At 47.4% G+C, this 22,431-nt stretch overlaps 1 protein-coding gene across 2 annotated transcripts in view; it reads left to right on the top strand.

Moving 5' to 3' along the window:
* The first annotated feature begins 2,199 nt into the window (after window positions 1-2,199).
* ADORA2A (adenosine A2a receptor) overlaps window positions 2,200-22,431 on the top strand; it is a 28,545-nt gene continuing 8,313 nt past the window's right edge. Inside the window, exons 1-2 of one of the 2 annotated variants that reach the window (XM_032751229.3) lie at window positions 2,200-2,472; window positions 16,661-17,526. In XM_032751229.3, coding sequence (XP_032607120.1) covers window positions 17,177-17,526 — 350 coding nt within the window. In that variant the 5' untranslated portion in view covers window positions 2,200-2,472; window positions 16,661-17,176. Of the gene's footprint in view, window positions 2,473-2,792; window positions 2,922-16,660; window positions 17,527-22,431 lie in introns of those variants that run through there. The other variant, XM_030285582.4, reaches the window with a different exon arrangement.

Below are 22,431 nucleotides of genomic sequence, written 5' to 3'. Positions count from 1 at the left end.
TACTTGACAGGGACAATGGCATAGAACCACTAGGAAAACAATTCATTTTTTACTTCAAAAGGAAGGTAACAGATCTATTCAGATCTTATTATAGCAATGGAAGTTATCCTATCCAACTGCTGAATAGGACATAAACCAGCAGCTGCTCATTATAAACACAGTTCCTTGTGCAGAAGGGAGAAATGAGCATGCAGAAGACCTGGAGGGTCTGGCCCTGTTGCTCAGGGAGGTGTTAATACTGATTTTAACATCTTGGATCACTGCAGAGTTCCCAGGTGCACAGATAAAATCAATAGGTGACAATGAGGTTCTCATATGCCATCCAAACTGGAATGGCCAGTGAGGAAAGGAGTCAGTGCTTCTGGTATCAGAACACATTTATAGAAGGAAAGTAATTTCTAAGAAGCCTTAGAAGCTGGTCAGGGAGCCGTTATCAGCCAGTCCTATGAAAATACTCAGACATTTGTTTTGGATCTTCTATGACTTGCTGATTTAAAAGAAAATCTATGTAGTCTACATCAAATACTCTTAAAATTGGTTAGCTGCAAAAAAATCAAAGAGTTGCAACTAGGAAAATAAACACCCAGTGATGCATTTCTGGGGTCCTTCAAAGGTATGGTGATCATCATTTGTGACTTGGGAAACTTGTAAGGTGATATATTGAGGATGGGATAGTTGGAATAAACCACTCTGGCAGTTCAGCGAAGAGGTTGACTGCAACAGCTATGTTTAATGTATTCAGGAACAAAATAATATTTAGAAAGTGCATCCCTACTCCTTAAAAGTATTTTGATTTCCAGCTTTCATTGATTTCAGTGGGAGAGAGTAATTTGGATGGCTTTGAGGATCTAGGCCAAAGAGTGAGGCAGCCTCTGCAGCACAGCAAACCCTGCCCTGGAAGGGAGCAACACAGAGCAGATGCAGCAGAGCATGGCAGGCAGCTGATTCTGACTTGCTCCTCTAGTTCAAAAACAATTGCACAGCATAAAATTTCATGGAGTATCAACTAGGAGTGGGAATATACCACCTCTTGTACAGGGTAGATGTGAGGCCCTCACATGAATAGTATCCATTCCTGGTGTCAGCATTTTTTTAAAAAGCTCTGGTAAACATCATGTAGGCAGGTGGCATTTCTAAATCTATCATCTATGCAGCATGTTTTGATGAGGCTCCTAATTTTCTCATCTCCCACTTTTGTTTTTCCTCTTGACTTGGCTAAGTCAGTGTATGTGTTCCTTAAAAATCATTTCAAGTTACTGTGTGGTAAATTACTCCAGCTTTTTCTGTAACTTCCTGGGAAAAATTACTTTTTTTTTTTTCTCCCCAGAGGATTCCCATTGTGTTTGGAGCAGCCTTCACTCTGCTCTGTAGCTCCTGACTGAGCCAGCCCATGAACCAGCCTGCCTTCCTGACCGGGGTAAGAGTGCAGGGGAGGGCAGCTCAGGTGCTGCCTGCTGCTGCCAGTGCTGGATTTTTAATGCTTAGATGCTCACAGATTTTGAGGTTGGCACTGGAGGGGCTGGTGCCTGTTTAGTTCCTTCTTTCCTACTGTCTTGTTACAGCAAGGAGATGTAAAGCATCTCTCGTGCTGCTGCTGTTGGGGAAGGCAGGGTGAGCAGTGCTGGGTGTCAGTGATGTGGGAATGCTTTTGGAGTGGGGAATCCTGGAATAAAACCTCACTGTATGACACAGACGGGCCTGGGCTGGCTGTCACTGAGGTGGATCACTCTGTCACAGGCTGGGACCTGCCATGGAGCTGGTGGGAAGTGTGGAGTCACACTGGTAGTTTTTCCTGTTTGCAATGTCCACTTGCACTTGAAAAATAGAACTTAAAAATCTTAGAAGATACCCACAAAGACCAGTGGGATTAAATTCTTGAGAGGTTCTCTCCCTGTTTCAAAATTGCTGCGAGATGAGTCATGGCTGTCCCCAAGTCCTCGGAGGAGCAGGAGCTGGCTGGGGACAGGCGCAGCCCCAGGGGCAGCGCCGGCAGGAAAGGTGGAGTGTGCTGGGGGGATCCACAGCCGCCTGCCCGGTGGGAATGAGAAACTGCTGCCAAAGAGTCAATATCTCTGCGGAGAACTCTTAAACACTTCCAGAGTGGTAATGCACAGGTAATGCTCCTTTCCGTAGGTGGTAGTGGCAGTTGGGAAGAGAAGAGAGTGGCGCTGCTCTGGGTGTGAAGCCTGACCTGGTGTCCCCTCAAGCACTGCACGGGGCCACCAGCCCTGTGTGCTACAGCTGCAGGCTTCGACTCGCTGGGTGGGTTTTCCAGCCTGGAAAGAAGTAGATGCTTAAAATAATGTAGTGAGAAAGCCCTCCTCTCCTCCCCTCTGCCCTCTCCCGTCTCCTTTTCCCTTCCCTTTTCCCTCTCCTCTCCTTTCTTTCCTCCTTTCATTGTATGCAGATCAAGTCCAGTCAAAGCCCGCTGCTGTCACCCGCAGGTGCCTCACGACAAGCCAGGACTCTCAAGTAAGTTCCGTCTCTCCTGCAGCCCCGCTGTGGGGATGCTCTCCGGGCTGTCCGTGCCGGTGCCGCTCCGCTCCGGCCGCGCGGTAAAGCTGCGGGGCTGCCGGGCGCCCATCCCGCGGGGCCGGGATCGGGATCGGGAGCCGTTCTCGCGGCCGCGTGTCCCGGTGCGTGTCCCGGTGCGTGTCCCGGTGCGGGTCCCGGTGCGGGTCCCGGTGCGGGTCCCGGTGCCGGTCCCGGTCCCGGTGCGGGTCCCGGTGCCGGTGCCGGTGCGTGTCCCGGTGCGGGTCCCGGTCCCGGTGCCGGTGCCGGTGCCGCGCCCGCCCCGCGCCGCCCTGCAGGGGGAGCCGCGGCGGGCGCGTCCTGCGCGGAGGCGGGAGCGGAGCGGGGCAGCGCCGGCACCGCCGCGCGGCTCCGGGCGCGGCCGGAGCGGAGCGGCGCCCCGAGACCAGGTGGGTGAGGCCGGCGGGCCCGCGGGGAGGGGCGGCGGGGCCCGGGGTGCAGCTCCCGGGGCGGAGCGGGACCTCCCGGCCGGGGCGGGCTGCGGGCTCGTCCCGCCGGAGCATCCCGAGCGCGGCGGTCCCCGGCCCCGGCCGCCGCCGTGCGCGGCTCGGTTTCCCTCGCGGCGGCCTCGGTCCCTCTCCTGCCTGTCCCGCGAACTTGAAAAGTGGCCGCCCGCTGCCCTCTCGGTGCAGCCGAGCCCCCAGCCCCGAGGCGGGGCGATTTTGCCCTGCTACTGCTTTCTCCTGCCCCGGCTCGGATGGTGTTTCCCCGTGGAGCCGGCACGTTTCACTCCGTGCTGATTCCCGACTGTCAGCGCCTCGACACACCCCCGCGCTCCAAGAGGTTTGCTCCGCGGATCTTCCCTCGAACATTAGGTGCTGGACTTTGCCTCCCTGCACCCAGCCCTCCGCGGCCTTCCAGCAGATATTTGTGCTTAATCATAAAATAGTGATTCCAGGGGAGCACCCTTCATCCTGCAAACTTCTCTGTAGTGCTTTCAAAGGAGATTTCTATGCACTTCACAGTCGTGTTAAAGGGAAAAGGGCAGGGACTGAATAGATGGCTTCAAGCCGGTGCGGTCATGTCCTATTGCTTGCCCCCAGAAGCCCCAGCTCTGCCTTATCTCTGCCGAGCGGCTGCAGTTCCTCAGCAGAGCGCGTTCCCTGCGCCCGGGAGCTCAGCCTCGGCACCCCGCGGCGGAGCCGCCCTGCCCGAGGAGCCCGTGCCCTGTGCTGGGGACAGGCGGCTGAAGGACGGGCAGACAGGCTGCGAGGTGCGGGCTGGCTCCGGAGCTGCAGGATGTGGTGCAGGGCTCTGCCCTGCCCTCGGGCAGTGCCTGGGGCAGCAGGTGCGGTCCCATCCCGCCGTGCCGCTGCTGCTGCGCGGTGCTGTCGCCGGGGATGCTCCCGGGAGGAGATTTCTGCACGGTCGTTTGTGTGGTCTGAGAGTCACGGTTGCTTTATTGCTCTTCTGTGCCTTGGGCAGTGTGAGTCTGGGGGGTCTCGAGTGCAGGGGGGCTGCAGGCTTTGCATAGCCTGAAAGGAGGAAAAGTGGTTGAGCACCTTCTTCAAAATTGCCTGGGGCGCTGAGCCCACAGAGAGACAGGAAGGGTTAACTTAAAGAGAACAACATGACTCACTTGGTAAATAGTTAATAGAATTGCTGTAACTACTTAAAATTATTTTCCTAAGCAGATGGCCAACTATTAGATAACTCTGTCTTTGGATGTATTTGTTTTCAGGTTTCTTATCGGGCTTGTAAGTCTCAGGCACATGTAACTCAAGAACTGGAGTAATTGATAAATTCATCCTTCTGCATGAGGGAAACTAGGAGAGAGAGAGAGAAAGCATGGTCAGTCCCTGCAGTTAGAGGCACCCCTGGAGCATATTGCCCAAGTGAGGCAGAAAAAGATTAGATAAAGTGACCAGCAAGGATGTGAGAAATATTTCAATTGAATTAGGTCTGTGCAGAAAATACCTTATTTTGAATCTCAATAAAACAGTCAATATAAATGTAATCATGTACCACAAAAATGTACGGAAACAAAATCCTGCCTAATGTGGCAAATGGACTGAATTCTGAATTAACCAGGAAAGCGGTGAACCTCTGAATTTGTAGAGAAAACATGTGGGTACAAACTGCAAACATGTATGTGTGTACATAAAATAAAAATGACCTATTGCAGGGTGTGAAAAAAAAAAAAAAAAAAAGGCAAGCAGGTCTCCTTTTTTAATGGTGGCCATGTGGTGCATTTGTAATTTTCATGTGTATATAATCTGTGTCTTTCCATGCATTATTTTTATACATAAAAATTAGAATCAGCATCACCCTGTACCAGGTCAAGGGATGTTGGCCCAATAAGGATGTTTTTAACCTCTGTCCTTCTATCAGTGGGTGCAGAAGGCACTAAAGGTCTGAGCTGGAAAGCTTCTGCCAGGTCTGCATGTTTGCATTTCTGTTTTTGCTGGTATTTTAATAGGATGTTTCCATAAGGGCTGCTGCTGCTATTTTATTTGAATATAAGCAACTTTTGAAAGCTCTTAATCTTTTTTGTTTAATTTTCAATGACAGATTTCATGTAGAGCTGTGTGGTTAAGTTCTCCTAAGAACCACTGGGAAAAGCTCAGCCCTGCAGAAGGTCTGGGGGGGATCTTTACTCTTCCTTTCAGACCTGACTCTCAGAAGGGTCTGGTCCCTCCTTGGTTTTGAACCTGGCTGCTTTTCCATCTTGTGTTGAGGGAAAGCCTCTCCCTTTACCACTTCCTTTCTGCCTGGCTGACTGATGGCTGTATGATTTCTTGTCTATACAGGATGTTTAAAATTTCACAGATTTCTCACCATTTTCCCTATGCTTCAGCTCTTCACTGGGGTCTGACATTTCTGCCCACATGAGATGGGACAAGGCGCGGTGTGGGGAAAGTCTCTGAGTTCAGCACAGCTGGGAGTAAGGTGTTCTCCATCCAAAGGCTGGTGCCAGTATCTCTCTTGGTGTCCTGCAAAGTTTGTCCTTGTCTTCAGCTTGAAGAGATTCCAGCTGTGCTTGTTCATTTTCTCATTTGATCTGGATTGTGATTAAATCTCAAGGTTGTTCTTTATTGTGTGATTTCCATCTGAAAATGGACATGGGGTATTAAATTTTTTTTTTTGTTGGACTTTAAAGTAAAAACCAGGAAAAAGATCTTGAGCTGTGTGTCAAAGAATCAAAGAAGAACCTCACAAGTCACTGGAGGGTTGTTCCCTTTTATCAGGATATCTGGTATTTAGGACCAGAAGGTTTGGTTGCTTCAGGGACCATCTTCAGGTTTTGCAAGTGCACCCGAACAGCTTTGGTAGAGCTACTTGAACAAAATAGCACCAGTTCCTTGCCTCTCTGCTCATTTCAAAAATGCTGAGGAAGCTGCCACTTAATGAGATGCATTTGTGGTTGAATATTGAGGCTTGGACTGTTAGGGTTGAAGAACTGGCAGCATTCTGTCTTGGGAGGGCAGGAGGGTCTGGCAGATGCACAGAAGGTGATTCAGCCTCTGGAGGCTTCAATTCCTTCTGTAGTCAGAAGATGCCTCTCCCTTCACAAAGGTTGCAAATGTATCAGGGATAATTATTAGTTGTATTGCACGTTTTTTTTCTGCAGTAGATCTCTGTAGATCAGAGTGGACAGATGGCACATACAATTCTCAATTATGGAAAATATCCTTAGGAGGCACTTGGAGGTCATCTAATCCAGACCTCTGCCCAAAGGCAGGATCAGCTGTGGATTTGCCATTCCTGACATCTTTCTCTGTCCTGCTCCTTAAGACCTGCAGTGGAGATTCCTCACTTTCCTGGTGTGCCGGAAATACCCTGATGTCCTGTTTAAACCTCCTTTGTCTAACTCATTCTTCATCCTGACCACAGTGGGCAACCACAGGCAATCAGCAAAGAGTATTTCAAAGCACTTCACCAAATGCAAGTATTTGGTAAATGTGAGTGGGTAAAGGTGTGATTTCTTTCATTCCTCAACCTGGGTCCTGGGGCTCTTGCCAATGGGGATTTTTACATTTTTATTTCTTTAAAAGTTACACATTTCAAGCCCCATAAAGTAATTTTATTACCACTACAGATGCAGCAGTGGAAGGCAGGGTTTGAAAAGAAATGACAGCTACAAGACAAATTGTGTTTATCTTAGATGGTAAGTCAGGGGTTGCATGCAGTAGGTTTATCACTGACAGGTAACAAGATAAAGTCCAGGTGTTACACAGGGATGTGGAAAGACTTGAAACAGGAATAAAGAATACTTTACAAAGCATTTTTAGGGAACATTTGCAAACAATGCATCTGAGACAATGGAGAAGTTAGCAGGGAGGGAAACTTCTTGCAGGGATGATTTGAGCCAGGGACAGGGGGAGGGAAAGGCATGCCGGGCATGAGAGAATCTTCCTGTCCCTCTGTGATACGAGGAGAGGAAAGGGGGGTTTTCCTGGAGCTTTGGAGACGTGACGGGTGACATGCTGGGCTCCTGGCTGTGTGTTGATTAGCATTTGTGATTGCTCCCAGTTCCAGGGGGGAAGGCACCGGCATTCTGGTCCTGGCAGCCTGGGGCTGTTCCATCTGTGGCAGGGCATTCCCTGTGTCCCTGTGCCCGCTCTTTGTGCCTCCCAGCTCCAGCCGTGCCCGTGTTCCGCAGCTCCCCGAGGGATTGCCTGGTGGAGCCTCTGGAAGCCCAGCCCGAGCCGGGGGGTCCCGTCCGAGCATCCCCCGGGCAGGGCAGCCCCTCACCCGGCCGGGGCAGGAGCGCTGCTGAGCGGAGCCAAGTGAAGCTTTTAATGCATCCCTTCGGGAATGGTGAGGTTTGCAGTATTCCTTGATAGAAGTTTCCTCATTTAGTATTCAGACCTCAGTGTCTCCTCTGTTTTTCTCCTGGCTTTGCTTTGTTGGAGATGTTTTGGTTTGGGTTTGCACTGTTGTGTTCTCCTCTTGCTTCTTGTCTCCCCTTTCACCCCCACCCTCTTATTTTTCTGCCTAGGGCAGCATAAATCTTTCTGCTCTCTCTGCCTGTTCTCTAATAGTGGCCTCTTATGCAAATTCCCCTTCTTGTACTGGGAAAGTCCTCCACAAACAGCCCTATCATTTTGGTTATTGAGTTTTCCCCAATAGAATAGGACTGTCAGATCCTGGTATGAATCAGCTGTTGAGTTTAAGGACTTAAGGGAAGTAGGTGGTTAAATGTCATATTCTATGATAATAACAACTTTGTTTTCAGTATGAGATCCATATACTTGGGCACAGACTGGGATTTTCCATAGGAAACATTCCCCTGGATAAAAGACAGCTAAGAGGTATGCGGCTTTTTAGTAAAATCCTTAGAAGAGAGGCACGTGATTGAAATTGATTTGAATAATTACAGTTTCCACATACGTCCAATCCACAGATCAGTGCCCAGCTTCAATGGGATGGTGGAAAATCGCATCAGACTGACCTGGGCTGGCACCAGCACCATTACAGCTCCTGGAGCATGTGTGGGGAAGCACACTGACATTTAAAATGTTTCTAAAATGTTCTGAAGCCTGGATTTTGGCAAAAAAAAAAAAAAAAAAAAAAAAAAAAAAAAAAAAAAAAATCCGTGCTGATGGCTGCCTAGTCAGGGATCTGGGGCTGTTCCTGATAATCCCAAAATGCAGGCCTCTTTAGTAGACCTTTTAAAACTGAGGCACCAAACTTTGTCAAACACCTAAAAAACATTACTTTTATGTCATCCTGTGTCTTATGAAATGCTGATCCAAACTTTGCTTGACCATTATGATTCATTGTTAACTTTCCTACCCCATTCCTAAAGGGAAAACTTCCTTTTCCTCCATGTAGCCACCCTACAGCCCAGCTGTATGATTACAGCAGGCAAGAGATGGACACAGTCCATGTGGGAGAAGCCCTCCTAAAGGCTTGGTGGTATCTGTTCTGAGAGCTTCCCCGGATCCATCTCTGCCTAACATCTTTTGTGTTTGGTCTCTAATGTCACAGTCCGTAAGGAATTTGCCTTGGGCGTCTTTTTCGGTTTATGCTTGTTTGGCAAGGTGTGAGGATCATAGTTGTCACACATTTGAGAAATGATCGCAGGTTTCTTTACAGATGGACTTTTTCTGTGATGTCTTGTTGTGCAGAGACTGTAAAATAGCTAAAGTTTTCACAGGACAGAAGAGCTGCTTGCCAAGGCTGGTGGAGGTATCTCTGCTGTAGTAGGGACCTGACAGCTGCTCTCCGCTCCTCTCCTCTCCTTTCTGCTCCCTCTGGGCAAGAACAGCAGCTCATGAACAGCCAGCAAACGCAGAAAAATGTTTTCTGAAGTGATTTATGAGCGGCTGCTGGTTCTCCAGAGTGATGGTTCGATGCGAAGGACAGAAGTCACTGGTGAGAAGTGTAATTTCCCCAGCAGCCCCGTGCTCTCGCCCCAGCCCAGCGCGGCGCGGAGCCGCCGGGGCAGGAAGCGTGAGCGGTGCGGGGCTGCGCTGGGGCGGATGTGCTCCGACCACAGCACGGGGCTGAGGAAATGACAGAAGGACTGAGGAGTCCTCACAGCACCGCACTGACACGCTGCGATCGGTAACAGTCACGTTGGCAAGTTCTTAATAAATCGGATTATAATCAAGGATTTGGGGGAAAAAAGCAGTCCCTCTGAGAACCTCCAGTGTCGGTGTGGCTGGCTGTGATAGTGGAAATGCAAGCCACCTCACAAGGGGGACAGCAGTGTGGTGCAAGTCGCAGCAAAGAGGAGACGGAATGGCAAAGTGAGAGCATGCGGCCTCGGGGCACCATCAGAGCATCAACTCCTTATCCACAGAGGGTGTCAGAGTCCTAAAAATGTTTTAAATAGCTCTGAGGCTGCGACAGAAGCGCTGACACGATGGTGAGGTTGACAGCGAGCAAATAAGGATTAGCAGTCAGTGTACCTTACAAAATGGATGAGGGAAAGTTGCTGCAAACAAATTCAGGGGACAGAAAAATTGTTATTGTGGCTTTTGCCTGCTTTTGGGGTGAGCAGTGTCGTACAACGCTTTCATCAGGATAGGGAAGGACAGCTGGGGAATCATTTTAAGTTACACGGAGAGAGATAGTAAGAGTTACATTCTTTCTGCTGTAGACAGATATTGGTTGACCTGCTACAACAGCTCTCCCTGCACTGGGGTGAGTTTTTGTTTCACCATCAGAGTTTATGCAAACGCTGCTGGCAGCCTGCAGGACAGTGCTCGAGGGAGCAGGAGCAGGGATCACAGGGCATGGCGCAGAGATAACCTGCACTTAGAGAAGGCAAATAGGGTCTGGGAATAACTGGATAAAAATGCAAGAAAACTAGCAGATGTACCCAATTCTCAACTGCCTGTCTGGAAACTTCATCCAGAAATGAGAGGCACAGTCACATCTGGAGAGAAATCTGCTCCATTATTTTAAAATAGACCAGAATGGATGCATTAGCAATATGATAAATATCTTCAGAGTAAATTCTTCCCTTGCCTCTATTCCTCCGTGGGTCACCTCTTCTTTATATTCTGTTTCCTCATTTCTCTTCTTTTGTCCTTGAAGGAAATGCTCCTCATGTGGAAATGCTCCTCATGTGTGAACACAGCTGGCTGTGAGGAGGCAGATTTTGCCTTTGAGTTCTTCCCTCACACAGGAAAGGAAAACTGGCTCCTCAGAGACATTGTGGATGATATTGGCAGTAGTAACTTGTTTCTGGCCATGGTACATGGTTTTAATTATGCTTTTTTTACTTCTCTGCCTTATGAAAGCCTATCCAAATGCTCTACCTTTTTTTTTTTTTTAATTTTAGAAATGCCACCATAGATAAATGAACATCAGCCATCCTGAGTATAAAAATTTTGCTCAAAAATCCAACAGGTTTCAGTGTCTTTTGGCAATATATTGATGCCTGCTGCCCAATAAGACTTTGGTGAGCACAGGGGAGCCATTTTCCCTTCTGTTTGTTTGATCTGGCTTATTTAACTGCTGGTCATTCATCCTTACTTAGTTTTGCCCTCCTTGGCTTTTTGTGACCATTAGAATTGGAATAATTACTGTGAGGTTTTTTCCTTGCTTTTAAACATTTATAACATCCACTTAGGAAGAAAATATGGTCAAATGTGTTCTGCTCTAATCTTCCGCTACCACAATAAAAATTAATCCACTTCTAGCACTTGGAGGGCAGGAGGCAAAGCTGCAATATTGGTTTGGGATCAGCCATTCCTGTCAGCCAGTCCATCTTGCTTGCTGTCCAGTGGGATTTCACTTTTGGGGCAGTTTTGTTTTTTAGGTTTTTTTCTAATGGGCATAAACAGGAGGAGAAGAGGGGCACAGAACAGGCTGGCAGGGTGTGGTTTCGTTATGGTTTTGGCTGTTGTCACTTATGCAGCAGTCTGAGTATCTCTGGTAATCAGTCAAGACTTTACACCCAGGTTCACCATGCTTGTAGCAGGAGTACAACCTCCTTTCTTGGCCTGGCTGCAGCAGGGATGGAAATGTAAAACAGAATTGTTGCCCCTCTTTCCCACTTTTAAACTGATAGACAAAGTTCAGGCATGGTACAGGTCTCTGAAGAGCCATTTCTTCTGCCTTTCAAGAGTATGTGCAGGGAAGGTTTTAAGTCTTGGAGGGCTGTTGCTTTCCTGTAAGAGGGGATTACACCAAATTTAGCAAAGCTGAAGCTCTAATTTTACTTATTATTTCAGGAGAACTTGCAAAACCTATCCAGAAAGCTCTTTACTCCACTGTAGGTTTATATTACAGCAGACTTCACTTCCCAAGAGGAGACAAAGTCTGTGCTTCCAAAAATCCTCGGCCTTGCATTTTTGCAGTCAGAGAATCAGTGGCTCAGATGATATTTTGGATAAAATCTGAAACAGTGACTGGAAGGGTCAGACTGGCACATGGAGTCCCTTGATAGACCAAAAATTTCCACACTTTCCCATGTTCTACACTTGCAATGGTGTCCATGCAGGCAGGCATGCAAGGGCCTCCAGGGAGGGCTGAGGGAAAGTGCAAGTGCTCCAGGTACCTGAAAACCAAGACCATGGTGTGCTGATAATTTTGCCTGCTTTGTTTCACTTGTATCCTTTGTTAACAAAGAGCAGTCTAGAGGGAAATAGTCTATTATTAATATTTAATTTCCTCCTATTACTGTAAGCAGATGACCTAAAAGATCATTTAGGCAGCAGCCAATAATAAAGCAAAGAGAGGAATCAGAAAATGTATGTCTTGGTTAGGTGGGTGATGCCTCCTTCCTCCTCTTTCCTGCCCCACCCAGTCACAGCTGTTCATCCTTCCATGGGAGGCAGGGCTGGGGATGCTCCCCACAGCTGTGTGTGAGCAGTCAGGGACCCAGGGAAGCTGCTCTACGTGAAGTATTCATAAAACACTGAACTACAGAAAGGAAACCCTTGAGCAGCACAGAGAAGTGCTCCTGCTGCCTTCCCTATTGTGCTCCCCAAAGAACACCTGTTTTCATCATGTTTTACAGCCCCGGTTGTTTTGCAAATTTGTGTTCTGCCTGTGAGCACATTGGCTCGTTTATTGTGACTTGATCCTCTGAAGTGGTGGGGAGAGACAAGATTTCTTGGAGTCTTTGATTTAAAGATAGGGAGATTCTCTTTGAGCTGAAGGGATTTCAAAGAGAGGGTAAAAACTGACAAGCATCTCCCCCTCCAGGCTTTGGAAAGTAGGAAACAAATGATTTAGCAGCACCAAATTTTCTGCTTAGGGCCATGTGTGAATTCAAGGATTTTCCCTAAGGGAGTTAGGTAATCTGCATGTGGCTGGTACCTGGGAAGGGTCATGTTGTCAGAAGGAGATGCAAGATTGTGATCTGTGGAATGAGCACTGATGAACACCCCCTGGCCCCCTTAAGCTGCCTGCTGCCTCTCCTGCCCCATCCTAGAGCAGACACAGAAACCAACCCTTGTGGGGCCCGGGGAAGCTGCAGTCTGTCACCTACGTGCCCACAGACTGTCTTGGGTGCCCTAAGGGCTGCTGATCATCTGGAGTTTTTGCTAATAGTGAGAGGAGCTGTCAAGCTGAAGTGTCACAGGCACTGTGAGCCTGGCAGGCACAGAGGTGCATCTGCTGTCTGCCAGCTGACAGAGCCTGCAGCCCAAAGCTCCCAGAGCAGGATGGGCTCAGCCTGGAGGGGCCAAGAGCAGGAGATGAGCTTGTTTGAGATGGGTGATTTGAACCAAGCAGTGGCCGAGGGCTCAGCTTGATGCTTTTGGCACTCAGGAGAGAGAAGGGGCAGCACCTTGGTCCAAAGTCAACTGGAGATGCCAAACTAAAGCTTGCTTAGGCTCTGCTGGTGAATTGCTTCATGGGAACGTGCTGTGCAGATGCTTTATTGAATTTTCAAGGAGGAGTTTCTCATTGGGACTGATATATGAGAGAGAACAGAGTGTTCCAAGTCACTACAAATGAACAGAGCACCAGGTTTACAGGTTTGTGAATGACAAAAAGGGTTTATTTAATAATGGGAGAAAGGCCGGAACATAGCCCAGGGTATCAAGAAGGAATTAACAAAATAAAACAAGGACTTATGAAGAAATACTAATTGTAGCTGTCCAGCCTGTTGGGTGATACAGGTTATTTTTCTGAAGTTTCAAGAAGCTTGCCATGCTGATCCCTCAAGGGCCTGAGATGTCAAATATACACTTCCCCAGTGAGTAAAGCAGATTGTTAATTAATTTTTTCTTATTAGACCTGATTGCTGAGCCTTTGGGTCTTGCATGAAGTAGACAATTCTACAATAAATTTCATTTTGCCTCTGGATCTACGTCATCTTCTCTGGGAGGTCTCTATTAATTTTGTCCCTGTGTAATGAATTTCTAGCTGTATAAGCAGAAAGACTGAGCCTGTTCTTGTTTTAAAGCAAGTTGCAAATACTCCTGAAATGGAGATTTGTTTTGTCAGGTGAGCACTACAGCAGCTGACACTGTGAGAGGTGGGTGAGCTCAGGTTGATCATGAACCCTCCCAGGCTGTGGCACGTTCTGTCAGCAGCAGGTGAGGCTGGGCTTGTGTGGCCACTAATTGGTGTTTCTAATGTCAGTGGCTACTCAGCGGCGCTGAAGCAGAGACAAAATGTTGTTTTGTGGTGGCTGGGACACCTGCTCAGCTCCAGCCATTTCTCCCCTGAGATGTGCTGGCTCTGCAGAACTCTGAGTGTTTTCCGGCCCATCTGAGAGCAGAGGGTGGAAGGACATGCTGTCCTTTTCTGGACATAACATTCTGATTGCTTCAGAATAAATGACTGGGGCTTTGGATGAAGAATCAGGCCACTGTTTGTGTAGAGAGATGGAAGCAAGGGACAAACAAATTCAGAGATAAAAAATTCAAATTTAACATGAGGCCATGAAAGAGTCAAAGCAGAAGGTTAAAAGCTCTGTTGTGTCAGAGAACAGTGTGTGATGTAGCCATTAAACTTCAGATTTCAGCACCATTCTTTTTCAGGTTCAGGCAGAGGTGTAGGAAATTTCAGCTTTGTGCTGAGCCATTGGTATGTGCAGAACCTCCACAGTGAAGTTTGTAACTTTACTCCATGTCCTGCTGGAGTTTGAGATGAGCCAGAGTCAGGTTAAATAAAATGCATCTAGGATTAGTATGGGTTCATGATCTACTGAAGGGAGCTCTCAAATGGGGAAGAATATCCAGTGGTTTTGCTTTGATCCTCTTCACTGAGGTGTATGAGCTGGGAACATGATGGGTAAGAGCAAGATAGCAGGACTTTAGGTAAATCCTCTGAGCATCAAGATTAAGGTGCCCAGTTCTCAGGCTGGCTCCTCCCAAACAGGGCTTCCTTCAGTTCTTCTGACTCCATCTCAGAGGAGCTTGTGGGGGAATTATAGTGGCTTTAGCAGTAGTTTGGGCCCAAGTATGTCAGAGTAATTTCTTAAATTTTTCTAAACTTGACCTAGCACTGGAGTTTGAACATGCCTTTGTCCTGCATGGCGAGGTGGGAGCCTGTGGGAGGTGTGTGCTCCCACTCTGTCCTGCTGAGGGACTCAGGGGCTCAGACCCACCTCAGTCTCAGGCACAGCCATCCTGCACCCTCCCCTTCCTCTTCGGAGCCTGTTTTGCCCACTGCTTCCTTTGTTAGGTTGTTTTTTTCCTCCTACCAGCTTTTTCCTGTCTTTTTTTCCTCCCTTCTTGCTCACACACATTCACAAAACATTGTTTATTTCTCATCCTGCCCCTTCTGTTCTCTCTGCCTCCAGATCTTCTTTATTTCTGTCTTATATTCATCCTAATCCTGGGCTGGAGGGTGAGGTTTCAGTATTGCTGCTTCGAAACAAACCTGTTGGGATTTGTAATGGACAGGCAGATCCTTTCAGGGGCATATCACTGACATCTCTGAAATCCAAGAAAGTAAAAGCCATCTTTAGGAAGCCACTGAAAAACTGAATGTTTTGGTGTAGGAGCACAGACTATATAGAGATTTCTTGGGGTTTTTCTTCTTTAAAAAAGATTAAATGAATGATCTTTATCTTTCTCTTAAGAGCTAGATCACACACTGATCTCTACTGTTGATTTCTTCTGCTAAAACAAAAAAAAACCACAGAAACAAGATAGCTAAAGGTAGAGAAAAGCGAAGGTTTTGAAGCATGTCCAAACCACCAAGAATCATTCACTTTCCTTTCAAATGCAGCATTAGCAATAGAGCTCTAAATCAATGAAAGGTCTAAAATTAGATTATATTCCTGAGATCAGATGTGAATCACAAGTTAATCATATTTTCTTTTATTATCACTGTCTTTACCCTTTTATTTTATCCTGAGAAATTAGGTTTCTGACTTGAAAACCTAGTGAACTGTGAAGGCATCAAACCCTGATGGGTGAGACCACACCAGATCACCTGTGGATGGGGCTCAAAAATCTTGTGTTTTGGAGGTTCATGTTGCATCCAAAACTGAGCTCAGTGATCTTTCAGTTGATGCTGTGTTTCTCTCTCTCCTAACCTTCTGATGTATCAAGCTGTTTCTTAAATTAATGAGAAAATATTATTGCTAAAGCTTGCTAAATAAGGTTTGCAACCCACTCTGGAAGTGACAGGCGAGGACAGCAAGCAATTATCTCTTGACTGTGGCACAAAGCTCAGGGAACTTTGTTCTCCCTTCTGTATTTTTAGCTGAAACTGTGGTGAAATGCACCCATATCTGAAGCAGAGGTACGAGGTCACCTGCAAGGGTGTGCAGGTGATGTGTATCTGCTCATACGAAATGCAGCTGCAGGCTTGTTTCCTCACAAGCAGCACCAGCTTCAGTCCCAGAGCTGTGTGCAGGACACTGCAGGAACTCGGATGCAGCCCTGAGCCATGGCATTGGCATTGTGCCTGTGTGTGTATTTCTGGGAGAGATGTGTTTTGGTGGGCCTGGATCTGGCTGGTTGAAGGTGAAGGATGATGCTGTCCTGGATGCAACAAACACTATGGACAGTGCCGGTATAACAAGCAAATGGTTTGCTTATAGGATACAGATTTACATGAACAAAAATAATGAAGTGGCAGGAGGGGAGCCTGCAGAGACCCTTGCAAAGAGTGTGCATGGTCAGCAGGAGTGTCCTGAAAGATGTCCCTGTCTGAACAACTTGAACACTTCTCCCTGCCATGGATCTTGTTCCATGGATCCATGGAGGCCAGACAGGTGTGGCCACAGAGGGTGACCACACATGCCAGCAGTATAGCTGCCCTGTGAATGAGGGCTCATGTCCTTGCAGAGCAGGGAACTGGTGCAGCAGTTTTGTGGCAAAGCACATCAGGGTGGGCAGCACGTGATGGCCCAAACCCGGTGTTTGCCATCAGAGGGAGACAGGTGTGTGTGAAAGGCTCCTCCACCTTTCCTCTGTGCAGCCTCAGCACTTGCCAGGACATAATTAGTGGGGCTCTCGTGTTTCAGGGCAGGCTGTGGAGCAGCTGCTGAAGTGCCAGCTCAGTTGGTAGCTTCGAAAACAAAACATCCCTTGTTTCTCATCACCACTGTGAAACACTGCCTTCCTGAACTTGGGTTTGGCCCTGCAGCTTTCAGGATAGACAAAATGTGAGAATTTTGCCAATAATGTATTCTTCTAGTTCTGTGTAATATCCGTTATCAATTTAATGTGCCACTTTAATGAGATTTTGCTTTCTCCATCTCTTCCATAGAGCTGATTACTTAGCATATGTGGTTGATGTTTTATTTTCTTTTTAGAGGAAACTGCAAGTGAAGAAGTTTAATGTTTGCTTCAGCTGAAGAGAATATTTCCCAAGTCCTGGTGGGAAAAGGTGAAAAAGAGGACCAGAGGATGTTGCTATGGTATGAAGATGACAGGAAGCCATGACTAGAAGGGGGATTGTCAACAGGAAACAAAGCACCGCAGCCAATGTGGCTCTGCTGTACAGTACAGCTGCTGTGCTGTGCTGCCTGCTGGACTCTGAGGCCTGGGGAGCACTGCCTGTCCCCAAGAGAGATTCTCCTGTCCGTTTGTCTGCTGGAGTCTGAATTATTCTGCACCTGGTTAATCCACTTTGCTGGAGCTGGCAGACCCTGTGCTTTTTTTCTTGATACCATCTACTTGAACAGCTATGGGGAGAAAACTGTGTGTGTGAGCAGCCTTCCTGGGCTGGCAGCCAAGCACTCCACAGAGCCCAGGCAGCTTTGAGGGGTCTTGGCTGTTCAGTGCTCCGCAGATATGAACGCTGAGCTTTGGGCCTGGTTGTTCTCACCATGCTAGTACATGGGAAAGACGACTTCCTCTCAGACATAGCCTACATCATCCTGGAACTGATCATCGCTGTGCTGGCCATCCTGGGCAACATCCTGGTCTGCTGGGCCGTCTATTTGAACAGCAACTTGCAGAACGTCACCAACTATTTTGTGGTGTCCCTGGCTGCTGCTGACATTGCTGTGGGGGTGCTGGCAATCCCCTTTGCCATCACCATCAGCACTGGCTTCTGTGCCTTCTTCTATGGCTGCCTTTTCATTGCCTGCTTTGTCCTGGTCTTGACTCAGAGCTCCATCTTCAGCCTCCTTGCTATCGCCATCGACAGAATCATTGCCATCCGAATACCCCTCAGGTAAGCACAGGGTGGGCTGGGGTGGTGAGGGCTCAACATCCCTGACAAACACAGGTCTGGAGATGAATCAAGGAAGGAAAAGTTAAATGAGGATCGGTTCTATTTCTCTGGTATTTTGAAAGCAATTTTTATAGGTCCTAAAGTCTGTCTTGGCCGGTGGATTTTCTGGTTGCTTCCTTTTCCTGCTCTTTGTTCTCCTATGGTGGGTATCCATGGCATCACAGAGATGCTGCCTGGGAGCTGCCACTCCATGCCTAGGCAAACTGTGCCCTGAGCTTCAGCCAGTGGCACCAGAGGGGTTGTGGAGGGCAGAAAGGGGGAGAAGTCAGCTTGTCCCCCTCCCCGTGGAGAGGAGGGGGGTTCTGCCTCAAGCTGTAGCAGCAGGGCTGGGGGGAGGGAGGTGGGATTTTCTCTCAGGGGTCTGTTAAATGTGAGGGGAGAGGAAGACTACCAAGAAATGGGCCTTAGGAAGATTTGGACTGGCTCAGGCACTGCCTCTGGAAGCACAGCATAGGTTAGGTGAAGGTGAAGGCTTGTCCCAACCCACACCTCCAGATGGGGATTTTGTGGTCTCTGCAGTTTAAAGAAAGAAAAGGACATTTTAATGACTAAGGATGTCTGCTACTTAGTGTGTGACCAGAGAGGCTGATGTGGGACGGTGGGGGGGGGGGGGGGGGCTGCTGCTGAGTTCAATTTGGCAGGAGCACGTTGTTGTGATGGGCTCTGTGTGCCCGTGGGTGCGAGGCAGTGCCACGTTGCTCCGAGGCACTCGCTGAGCTCCAGAGATGGAGAGGAAGCCCCTGGAGAGGAAGCCCCTGGAGAAGCTGCTGCAGGAGAATTGTAGGAGTCTCCTTCCTTCCTGTCTTGTCCTCAGAAGGATGCAGCACGCTCTCAGGAAAGGAGAGACTGCCTTCATCTCCTGAACAAACAACATGGCTGTAAAAATGGAATAAAATTCTGATTTTTGTGCTCTTGGGTTTGAGTTTTTGGACATTCTCACTCTTCTTGAGCTTAAATCACTTGTGCTGATCTGTACAATTTAGTCCTGTCTCTTCTGAATACTTTGGTCGTGCAGCACTTACATCAATTAACACAAACGTGTTCAAAACCAGAATGGAGAGTGGAAATTGCCTTTCCATGTGGACCAGTACAGCCAAGTCTTTCCTGAAGCCTCACCTCAGCAAGTTTGTGCTGCTATAACATTGCATTTAATGGGTAGTTTCGAAACCCTATCGGTCATACCTGTTACAGATTCTAGTTTTGATGTAGATGTAAGGAATAACTATTCCATTCCATTGCAGAGAAATGTTAATAATACAACTGTCTCTACTTTTCTACAGCTTTGTTATAGATTATTTCAGTTTATAAACCAAAATAATGATAAACGGTACAAGGAAATATGTTGAGTAGCCCTGGGATCTGCCTCTGAAATGGTTTTGAGAAGAGCTGATGTCTTGATTTCATCTCTCATGAGGTAACTCTGAGGATGGCTGCTGACAGTTTAAGCACTCTTATTGCTAGAGGATGACTTGCCAGGAAAGGGATTTTAAAAATCTGGATTTCTTCCCACATTTTGGGCTATCACTGTGACTATATTGTATTGAAAATGTAATTTCCTGGAACAGTCAAGGAAAAGAGTATTTTCAAAAAACCAGACTACATCAGTGCTGGGCATGACGCCGGTTTCACTATCTTGTTTTGGAAAAAACAGAGCACACCCTCTTCTGCCCCAGGAACAGAGGGACTGATTGGATGCAGAAACCCACAGGTAAATCCATGGGTTCCTCCTCCTCTCTGTCCTCTGCTGGTTTGTCCTTTCACAGCAGGAGTGATGTGCTTGTCAATTGTGTTTCCCCTTTAGAATTTATGCATGAATAAGCATTTATAGTCTCAGACATGCTGAGAAAGCTGATTGTGTGAAGAAATGTGGTATAATTTAGATTGCCCACATCCTCACGTGTTTTTTTTTTCTAATAGCTATTTGTCTCAAAAATGGGTCAAACAACTTGAAAGAAAGTTCTGCCACTAACAGTGTGTTGTTTTCACCTCATTCTTTAATACCTGGGAAGGCTCCTCCTTCTCCTCACAGGACATGAAAGGTACCACCAGATATTCCTAATATTCATTAGCTGAATCATTAATAAACCAGACTTATTTCACTCTAGAGAAACCAAAAAGGGCTAAACCTGTGCTTTGTTCTTCTGTTTCTCTTTAAATATTTTATGTCTGATTTGTCCTAAGGAAGATAATTGCATATGTGGATGTGCATTCCCACAGAAATAAACTGTCAGTATTATAAAGGCAGAAGAGTGGGTTTTCTAATACTGCTTGGTTTTGGACCCCTAAGTACATTATTAGTTAACTTTGAAATTATTTTTCTGTGAAGAAAAGACCCTCCTCCAAAAAACTGCAATGAGAAAAGACATTTATAGGTGAAATTTTAAAATGGATAAAAACTAATTTGTGAATATCTTATGTGTTCTGCCTTTCAAGCAGTTGAAACATTTTGTAGAATTTGGTCAATTTTCCACAAGTTCTCAGGCACTTTGCTGAATTCTGGCAGGTTTTATACAAATGTAACACTCTGCAAGTGGCAGCAAGGCACTCCCAAGGAAGGGAGCCCAAGCCATTGTTCGCTCTAGGACAAAATGAGGTCTCTCACATGACAGGTACCTGAAAACCTGCACTGGCTAATATCAAACCCCCAGGTGCTCTGAACAAAACTGGCTGTGAGTCTGAGCCCCAGGATGAAGCCCAGGGCCAAGAACAATTGCTGCTCCGTGGTGCCAGCAAGGGCTCCGTGGGCAGTGCGCCCAGCCACGTGCTCCAGTGCAGGCATTTGTAGAAAGATATTCCCAGGGCAAGGACAGGTAGCTCCAACACTCTGGAAAGAGAGGGGAAATTTTCCTTCCTGCAGCCAAACAGAAAAGTTTGCTGAGGTTACTGAGGTTGCTGCTTGCTCTCTGTGCTGGATTCAGGCATGAAACACGTTGGTCATACAGTGCCAGCTGCAGGCCTTTTCCTCTGGTGAAAGCTGCTTTTGCTGCTGCAATGTTTCTCTTGGGAAATATTATTTAAGGTGCAGCTCCCTGACGTCTGGAGTTTTGGGACTGATTTATTCCATGTGCTGGCGATTTCAACTGCAGTTCTGAGGTGGCATTGAGGTGTTTTTCTGCCAGAGGACATGAAGAACTGGCTTCCCAAAGTCTAGGGAGAATAGGGGAGATGAACACCAACCCTGAATAAAATATAGGATGTGCAAGGGACCTTTGTGCTGAGAACAGCCTGTTTCAGCAGTTGCTTTAATTCCCTAGGGTTCCTTTCTGAAATACTCATATGTGAGCATGTAAACCAGTGAATCAGGGTTTTAATGTTTTATTGCCACTTTGAGCCATATGTGGACTTATTTCTTTCCCTGCTCACCATAAACCTGTTGACTTTATGGCAGGCATTTCCTACATATGCTCATATGTTAACTATATTTAAGGCAAGCTCAGCTAATTTGAGAACAGAGTAATTCCCCTCCTTCTTTTAAATGGGCACAGCTTTGAAAGCAGTGCCTTCATGGCCTGCACAGAACTTGCTGTTACCAAGGTTTATTCAGGAAGCTGATCATGTCACAAGCAGAACTGTGTCTGCCCATCATTCCTGCTTCTGCTGTTTAGAGGAGATAATGCTGGGCACCTGTGCCCACCTGTGGGACCCCACTTCCCCTATCTCCATAGCATGGATAAACACCAGGATCAGTTGGTACCTGGCAATAGAAGAGGAAGGTTCTGGACTGAGTGGTTTGGGAGAGGTTGTTTAGCTGGTACATGTGAAGGTCTCAGTGCGATTTCTTGCCCTGTCACAGATTTCCTGGATGATCTGGGATTGCCAGGGTCTGTCATTTCTACATACATGTGATAGGGATTGAATATCCTGCTTGGTCCTGTCCCTGATGGCTGCAGCTGCCTGAGGTGTGGGCTGTTGAGTGGATGTGCTTGGTGAGAAGCATTTTGTTGTGATTTGTTAAACACCTTTGAGCAGTGCTGGAATTCAGATCAAAGCCCTCAGCTGAGCACAGGTATTCTGCGTGATGCAGTAAAGGTCTCTCAAAAATGCTTCACACCGGACAGAGGATGTGCAGATATCCACCAAAGGAGGGTTTGGGAGACAAGCAGCAGGATGGCTGGACACTGTGATGGTGAATTAGGGCAGCTACATATCATTCAGTGTATTGAAAGATCTTCACTTCTCCCTGAAGACACTCTGGACAGACTACCAGCTTTGTCTTCCACCCAGTCACAGAAACTGTGCAGGAATCTTTGTCTTCATGGCAAGAACTTAGTCCAAGGACCCAGAAGTGGCACATCCACAGCCAGGTTACTCTAGGCAGCCCAGAGGAGCTGTACATTCACCAAGGGCAGCTGTTCTTCTGCTCCATTTTGCCAGCTGGCTGGTTGGGAAAGCAGCATGGCCGGTTGAAACTATTTTGGGGAAAACTTTCACATTTTCAGGTGTTTGCAAAAGTTGGGTTTGCTCTTTAGAGGAGACATGTGACTCTATCCCCACCATGAGCATCCCTGTGCTCTGCACTCACGTCCTTTGTGTCTGGAATTTCACAAGCAGAAGTGGTTGATTGTAGAGCAAGTGTGTTATTTCCAGGAAGCAGAACTGTTGGTGCACAGACAATCCAGTGCTATGGGGACACATCAGACATGCTGCAAAATCACCTGCCAGCTATGCAGATCATGGGCTTCAGGTGTGACCTTCCAGCAGGTCGTGTCTCCTACGTGGTGCCAGCAACTCCCATGGTAGGGGATGGGTCTGGGAAGCCCCGAAGTCACCCTGTAGAGCTCTGCAGCACTGAGGACATGGTGAGTGGCTTTGGTCTGGCTGCTGTGAGCCTGGAAAGATACTGAG

The sequence above is a fragment of the Taeniopygia guttata genome, chromosome 15, assembly GCF_048771995.1.
Source record: "Taeniopygia guttata chromosome 15, bTaeGut7.mat, whole genome shotgun sequence".
Lineage (NCBI taxonomy): Eukaryota > Metazoa > Chordata > Aves > Passeriformes > Estrildidae > Taeniopygia > Taeniopygia guttata.
The sequence above is the reverse complement of the archived record's forward strand: the minus strand, read 5'-3'. Positions and strand labels throughout refer to the sequence as shown.